This window comes from Mercurialis annua, linkage group LG6 (assembly GCF_937616625.2).
Source record: "Mercurialis annua linkage group LG6, ddMerAnnu1.2, whole genome shotgun sequence".
In the NCBI taxonomy this organism is placed as follows: Eukaryota; Viridiplantae; Streptophyta; class Magnoliopsida; order Malpighiales; family Euphorbiaceae; genus Mercurialis; species Mercurialis annua.
The window spans coordinates 7,909,779-7,918,275 of record NC_065575.1 but is presented as its reverse complement, the minus strand read 5'-3'; the positions used below and the strand labels follow the sequence as shown (position 1 = coordinate 7,918,275).

The 8,497-nt window shown below is 27.9% G+C and overlaps 1 protein-coding gene across 2 annotated transcripts; it reads right to left on the bottom strand.

Annotated features, from left to right (window-relative positions):
- Nucleotides 1-2,097: 2,097 nt before the first annotated feature.
- On the bottom strand, nt 2,098-3,128 carry LOC126654039 (60S acidic ribosomal protein P2A-like). Of its 2 annotated transcripts, none has more exons than XM_050348074.2 (4): nt 3,021-3,128; nt 2,851-2,944; nt 2,344-2,573; nt 2,098-2,255 (listed from the first exon to the last, which is right to left on the bottom strand). In XM_050348074.2, exons 2-4 carry the CDS (start codon nt 2,936-2,938, stop codon nt 2,229-2,231), a joined length of 345 nt encoding a protein of 114 aa, XP_050204031.1. In that variant the 5' UTR covers nt 2,939-2,944; nt 3,021-3,128; the 3' UTR covers nt 2,098-2,228. The 2 variants fall into 2 exon arrangements, with proteins under 2 accessions (XP_050204031.1, XP_050204032.1); XM_050348075.2 differs by having other exon boundaries at nt 2,851-2,941; nt 3,021-3,126.
- Between the last annotated feature and the right edge of the window lie 5,369 nt (nt 3,129-8,497).

The window sequence follows — 8,497 nt, the reverse complement described above, 5'->3', positions numbered from 1 at the left end:
TAAAGAGTCTGAAGATAATCGGAACTATACTGCTGCTACTGCTGCAGGAAAAAAGAAACCGTATAAGAAGTTGAATTCAAAAATAATAAAGAAAGCAAACTCACATTTAAAGATAGAGAATTTGACGTTGGTTTTTGTTAGCTGATTTTTGCTTGAATTTGCTTATTGGAAGTTTGCTGAAATTTTGGTTGAAGATGGAATGAGGTTTGCTGAAATTTGATAGAGTTTTGATGTTTGGTTGCCTGGAATGTGGAGAATTTTGCTTGAAGATGTAATGAGTTTTGTTGGAAATGAAGAAGAAAGAAAGTATTATTATAATAAAAAAAATACTTAGAGTAAAAAATAATAAAAAAACTAAGTATTATTATAATAAAAAAAATTAAATTGGGGTCACTTGCTTTTTTAGAAAGTTGATTTAGATTAGGATTCACACTCTGTAAATTTAAAATTAAATCAAAATAAGTGTTTTAAAAAATTTGGAAACGATGAGAGAACTCTATTTAGTGAGAAATAATGAGAGGGCTCCGTTGGTCCTCTCAATTATATATGATATACTTAAGTAGCTTATTGATTGATTTGATCTATATTGTTATTTAAGAAAAGAAAAGAATTGTTATCGATATCAAATTATACTCCTAACCCAAAAAAGTAGCTTAGGAAGAATAAACGTTCTTATACGGTTTCATTCCAAATCCAACTAAAAATTATTTTCCTAACCCAACACTTGGTACATGAGTCAAGGATATAAAATCAAATCAAAAATTAACAAAATTTATATTTCTAATACAAAGTAAATATATAATAGAATTTGTAATATTATAATGGTATATAGCCTCTCTAATATTAAATTCATATTTAGTAAAATTTATAATCCTAAGAAAAATAAATTATATTATAGAATAGACTAGACTATTTTTAATATTTTAATATTATTTAGCTTATATCTCATTTATGTTCAGATAAAATAGCTATTTCAAATATTTAATTATTACTAAATTAATTATTAATTATTATTTGATATTTTATATTCAAATATAATTATTAATTATAGAAATAATTAGTATTTAAACATAAATATAATTTACCATAATTTCTAATAAATATAATTATCATTTTTTGACGAGACACAGTACGAGCCACGTGTGGACCACGTAAAGCAAAACTAGTATTTATAAAAGGTAGAATAGGAACATGAGACATATTAAACTCATTCTTAAAATGTGTGCATAACTCTAGAACGATAATTAAATAGAAATGGAGGGAGTATGTCAAAAGCAAACATGGATGGTAAGTGAATGTAGCTAATATGCAGCTAAATAAATGCAATGAAAGATTAAAGAAAACCGCTCATCAGTCGACAAAGAAATCTAAATTGGTTAACCTTAGAAGAGTAAACAGACTGGACAACACAAATCAGCTCAAACACTGAAAATTGACTCAAAATAATTAATCGACCTACTTTAATGTAATCTCAAGTCCAAACTCTAATATCAATTAGATTAATAAGTCTAAACAAGAGTATTAAATCATTAAAATAATAGTTGATTTATTTCAACACATTGGCTTCTATACATCTGTATTGAGATCCAAATCATAATTCATTACATTTCATTATTATGAAGGAAACCATTTTAATACATAAAAATACAGTAAACTTTCTAACGATTATGTTTTTATTGCAGTTCATGTTGTATGAGAATCATTCAAGCAGAAACTTGAATATTTAAGAACACACATCCTCAACCTTAAGCTTGTATAACTAGCTCAAAGGCACAATCTTGCATAACTCACACTTGACATTAACAAAAAATATGAAATTGCTACAACAATAGAAGTGAATCAGTGGACTGACAAAGAGCAGATCAATTACAGCTCGAAGCAGAGCAGCAAATTGAGCTCATATCCAGCTCGACTCGGCCAAATTAAATTTCCAGTAAAACATAATGGTATTAGCACGAGGCATGCACAACTATAAAATTGCTTAAAGATTCAACAAGCAATGACACCACCGCCACTCATCCAAACAAGTAGAAGAGAACATCAAAGCAAAAGCAGTGAAACAGAGTCGGAACAACAAATTGAACTCAATTCCAAAAATTAACAGTTAAACGATGAAATTCTTTAAATTAATTATAAAGTTCAATTCCAGACAAAAATACTCAGCTTGTAATAATTTCAACTAACAAAGACTAAGTAGAAAGAAAAAAAGATACAATCCAAGACCAGACTTAATCAAAGAGGCTGAAACCCATATCCTGCAGCAAAATGAAATTCAAGTAAGCAATCAAAACACCAAACCAATAATAAGACTTAACTAATTATAAATCGGAAAGAAACGCTTACATCGTCAGACTCTTCCTTCTCCTCAACCTTCTCCTCCTTTTTGGCCTCAGCAGCAGGGGCTGCAGCGCCACCTCCAGCAGCAGGGGCTGCGGATGTAGCCATAGCAACACCACCGCCAGACGGCACTGAAGCTAGTTTCTCCCTTCCAGAAGCAATCAACTCGGTTACGTCCTTTCCCTTGACTTGAGACAGCAACAACTCCATTCTGTCCTCATCAGCATCAATGCCAACTGCAGATCAAACACACTTAATTGACATAAAAAACAAACTTTCAAATATAAACAAAATGGCCCATCATCAGAATGCTCTTAAGCAAATCAAACACCCCCAACTATTTAATTTCCAGAATCGAAAAAAGCAAAACATTGAAATCTCAGAATGCTCGTAAGAAAAACAATAGCAAGTATTTCATTTATTTCAGAAATCTAAATGAAAATCTAAACCTAAAAACCTAATTAGATTTATCAATTAGGTAAACTGATAAAACAGTAGAAAAAAACAAAGTACCGGATCCTAGAATTTTCTTCAAATCATCGGCGGTGGGGCTGGTGTTGCCTCCCAAAACGGCAAGCAAAAAAGCGGCGACGATCTTCATCTTCTGCTGCAACAATTCCGATCAATATCATCAGCACATACAAAAATCAGAATCATGAAAAGTCAGTGAGAAATTAACCTACTTTTTTAATTTCTGGCTGCTGCTGCGTTGATTAGGGTTTTTTTAACAAGAATGGCAATTGGAACTGCTAAGTTGGGAATATATAGAGCTAGGGTTTTTGGTGAAAGATGGAACTTTGAGTCCAAAGTTATGGATCTAATGGGCTTTTTAGTTAGGCCTTTGTCAATCATCTGAACCAAAAATGGATCTCTAAAACATTGGTGGGCCAAAAACAAATCTAATTTCTCAATACTACAAATTTCAAGATTGGCAACAAGTTCATTCAGCTATCTATATTTCTGTAGTTACAGTCCAGATAATATATCATTTATTTGCTTTTGACGTCTAACTCCGAAATCTGCGAAATCTTTTAGCTTATTTTGACTTGAGATTATGGTTGATGTACTAATTTCTCTAGTGTTCCTCATATTAAAATAGTGCCGGGGAAGACGGAAAACTTCAATGTTAGTTGTTAGTTACCGAGGCGTGGTTCGAACCCACAATCTCTCGATGCAATGTTTTGTACTACTTAAATTACATTTCTAATATAGCTAACTCCATGAATATCACGCACTAACCATTGAATAAAACTATCTGGTGGCCTGTCGTGTAAAGTAAATCCAACACAATGGTCGTTACTGATAGCTGCAAGGTGATTGGGCCGCATGATTTTAATTTTACTAAGAGATTTTAGTTTTAAAATTCGCATGAATGATCTTCGTGTGTCGCACTATGTAATTCATCTCAATTTTAATGTGATGAACACAAAGATACAGTTTTCATTCTTACGAAAACTTTATAAATTATAGCTTAATATTTATAATTTTATTGTGTATGCCATAAAATATTTTACATTGACTTAATATATATTAAAATATTGTTATATTAGAGGTCCTCTAAATAGTGGCTATATATTATGGAGTAACTTATTTCCGTATAAATAATATAAAATGGTAATTTTTTATATAACTGATTAGATCATTTGATATTTTAAAATTAATTTTTTCATAAATTTGTTTAAGGCCCCTTTGGAATGAATGAATTCCTTAAAATTATGTGGAATTCATTTGTAATTCTAACTTTTTGTGTTTGGAATAAATGAACCTAATAAATACAAATCTTGGAATTAAAATTCTGGAATTGGTTTTAGTTATAATTTGAGGAATTGCAAATCCAATTAAAATAGGTGGAATTTGCAAATGCATTCCAAAAATTTAAAAGAACAATTTTATTTGACTAATTTGTCTTTACTTTATAAAGCTAATTTTTTTATTTCTCTCACTTTTTATTTTTATTACTATTTTTTTTCTTTCTATATTTTCTTCTAATTTTCATCTCCATCTTTTTTTATGTAGTATATTTTTATTTTCAATTTTCAAAAGTCATTATTAATTATTTTATACATTTTAAGCATAATACTAATGACTTTAATATTATTAATTTTAAATATGTATATATATACTCCCTCCGTCCCAAAACAATAGTACACTTTCCTCTTTTCACACAGTTTAAGAAATATAATTAATGATCTAACTTTTCACAAAATTATCTTTATTTTTCCTATCATCCCTTATTAAATGTTATGACTATGTCTAATAGCAATAAATGATACACTTTAAATAAGGGTAATATGAAAAATAAACACTCTAAATTATGATTTATAAGGAAAGTGTACTATTGTTTTGCGACAAAAAAATAAGAAAAGTGGACTATTGTCTTGGGGCGGAGGGAGTAATATTTAACAAGATAACATTATAAAAAAAATTAATGATTATTTCTATTTTTAAGATATTTTTAATAAAATGTTTATAAGGTTAATATGGAAACAAGATTACAAAAAATTTAACTTTAGAATTCATTTTAAATATAAATATATTGAATTCATTTTAATTTAATATTTTGTACTCTTTCATTCTAACTTAGATCAATTTTGGAATGTCCAAAAACGTTTTGTTAAAAGAAAAAGGAGATAAGAAACCTTGACATAATAATTAAGGCATTAAGCTACTCATTTTAAAGCAACCTTTTTGAAAATTTGTACTATATGAAATTGGGTCCTCCTTACATAATTTAATGTAAAGTGGAAATTTAATTGATGCAAAGATCTTCCAATTTAATGTAATTATTGTCAATTGATTAATCTATCTTGGTTATATGCCTTAAGTGAGCACCATGTAAAGGTGCTTCATATTTTTGTCTCATTGATTAGTTTGAATGTGTAATTGATTCTCAATTATTGATATGAAACAGTGAAAATAGTAATGGATTGTCTATAGATATGTTTTGTTTTATCAAAGATAGATCCATCCATGAAAATTTAAATATAAAAAATAAAAAATATATAATAAAAAGCAATTACCGAGCTTATTTGTGAGCTTGTCCGTTAAATCGTTTGTGAACTTGTTTGTTTTAATATTGCTATATAATATACAAAAACTATATAGTTTTAATAACAAACTAATATAGTTTTGTGCTCGCAAATTATATATTTTAGCTGTTAAACATACGGACTCGCGAATGGACTTGCAAAATTCGTTTGGTATTTATCGAACTTATTCGTGAGCTTGTATGCTAAATCGTTCATGAAATTGTTCGTTTAGTAGCTAAACAAACGAACACAGCCGAACACGAGCCGAATGTAAATACTATAGGATCTAAACAAAACAAACATGAACATCCGTTCAAAACTCAAACGAATATAAACCGAATATGAATACTTTATTTGCTAAACAATCTAACCATGAACATTGTAAAGCTCGGTTCGACTCAGTTCATTTACATCCTACTTCTAATGTTGTTTGTTTAGTCAAACTTTTTGTTCGATAAATTTTTGTTTGGTCAAATTATTAGTACATAGCCCACACGCCATTGAAAGTGTTTTTTATCTTCTGTAATCAATAAAATTCAATTGCATTTAGATTATTAATTTTTTTCCTATATAGAAAGATAATTGATTTCCACACTAAACTTTTGTATACCTTCTTCATTTAAAAATAAGTGAATTCTGTCTAAATATTATAAATAGGATTGAAATATCCTTTTAAATATTGTGTAATTTGTGAGAACTTTTTTATTTTATTATGTCTATATAATACTCGCTCAATTTCAAAATAATAATTTCATTAGTTATTTTCACTTATCCCAACATAATAGGTTTATTTTTTTTATTATTCTTATTCATGATATTATTACTGTTTGGATATTGTTAAATGAACTATTTAAAAGATTTATTTAATTAAATAAAATACTTGAAAACCTCGCCGATTTTTCGAATCATGAAAATGGCATCAAATTAATTAGGTTCGGTAATAATAAATATAATTTGTACTTTTCATTTTTATACATATATACATATTTATATATAAAAATAAATATAAAATTAATATCGGTAGCGAATTTTAAAAAACTAAATTTATATTGGTCACCTTTGAAAAAATAATAGATGTCACTAATTTGATAATCTGAAATATCATAGAGAGAATTAATTAGAAAATATATGAGAAAATTGTACAATTAATACCAATTAGGTCACTATTTTAAATATATCTCAAATTATATAAAAACGTTATATACACTAATAATCTGAAATATTTTATCCTTATTATCAAACAGTAAATGATTTGTATTTATTAAGTAGTAAATTTTCTTAATGTGATTATCCTTCTAAAAATAAAATTATCTGTAATTTTAATTATTATTATTATTGTTATTGAAATCTGTAATTTTAATTATTAATATAACATTCAAAATAATAATAAATAAATTAAAGTAAAATATTAATAGAAATATTCGTAATTTCACTAAAATCATAAAACTAACTATTTTAAAGAAAATAGTTAATTTTATTAAAAAGATATATTTTTAGACGCATAATATATCTCATATCTAAGAATTGATTTACAATAATTTTTAATGATAAGTTAATATCTCTAAAAACTCAATCTGTTAAGAGGGTTTTAGTAGAGAGTACAGACATGAAGACATTGTGCATAAAAAAAGAATATATTGAAAATAACAGTACGTATTATGTTGGTCCATTGGCCTGAAGACGACAACGCTAGTGGAGGCAATGTCCTTACTTTCTGCAAACAAATATTCTCATGCAATTTTATTATTATTTCTTGTGCAAAAGTTCTTCAAGTTGACGTTTTCTATAGTTCATAAAAATTAAAATTTCTGCGTCCATCCAAAAAAAGTAAAAACTAAATTCTTTTCGCAGAAAATAAAAAACTTCACTCTACGATTCCCTCAAGTTAAATGAACTTGAGAAGATCATGTTCACGATCTACACCGTTCATTATAAAATGAATGTTGTAGATTAATTTGATTAAAAATGTACTATTTTTATCTACACCATTCATTTTATAATGAACGGCGTAAATTGTGAATATATGACCCCCTCAAATTCATTTTTTTTTTTTTGAGAATAATGAAAATTTTATTAATAGAGAAATAAAAATACAACTTGATCAAATATTGAATATATATCAATACATTCAAGAGGTACAATAATAGAACATCAGTAAAATAACAGAAAATCATATCTAATTTCTTCAATCGCATTGACGGAGCTCTTTTAATGTGCAACTCGGCGATCCGTCCGCTCCACTCGAAGGTTATTTTAAACCACAAATCGACTCTTTGGTCTTTGAATGAGTCCGATTGGGAGAATATTAGAAATAAGATTTCTACTGATAGCACTTCAGATCTACGTTCCGTAGATAATTCCATCAAGGAAATAGCAAAACCCATAAAGGGTAAGAGACAGAACTCTACTAAGGAAGACAAAACATCCATAAAGAAAGAAAGAAAAAACCAACAGATCTCAGATCTGTGATTATTGACGTAAAATAAAATAAGTACGAGATTTCAAGAGAAAACGAGAAGGTAGGGAGGTGATTTTGAACCAAACAATGGCCAAAATCACCTCCCTCTTATTGCGGCTAGGGTTTCTACCGGTTTATTTTTTAAAATATTGTTTAAAACCAGCAAGAGTAATTCGGGAATTGTGTTAACCCCCTCAAGTTCAAAATGAACTTGAGGGAATCTCAATCCTAATTTATATGGAAGGTTGATTAGTGCAATTTAATATAGTAACTTTTAACTTGTAACATTTTAAAACAATTACTGTATAACCAATTAATTCTTCATTCATATTGGGGTAATTCTTTTAAGAGATGGAGGGAATATTAATTATATGAAAATTTTGAAAAATAAAGTGAGACAATTAGACAAAAGGTCATCCCCTTGACCCAATTTTTAATGATGTTAAAGGGTTTAGGAATCTGTATGTCATTAAAATATAATGACCTAGTTGATTAGATTTATTATAAAATTAATTTTCACAATTAAATTATATCAAAATGATGTCAAAAAACCGTCATTAACTAAAATTAATAATTGATGGTTATAAGGACAAGTGACTGTCTATGTTACTCTTAATACTTCTTTTACTTATACTTAGTGTTACTTTACGTGTTTCGCACGTGACTCGTAGTG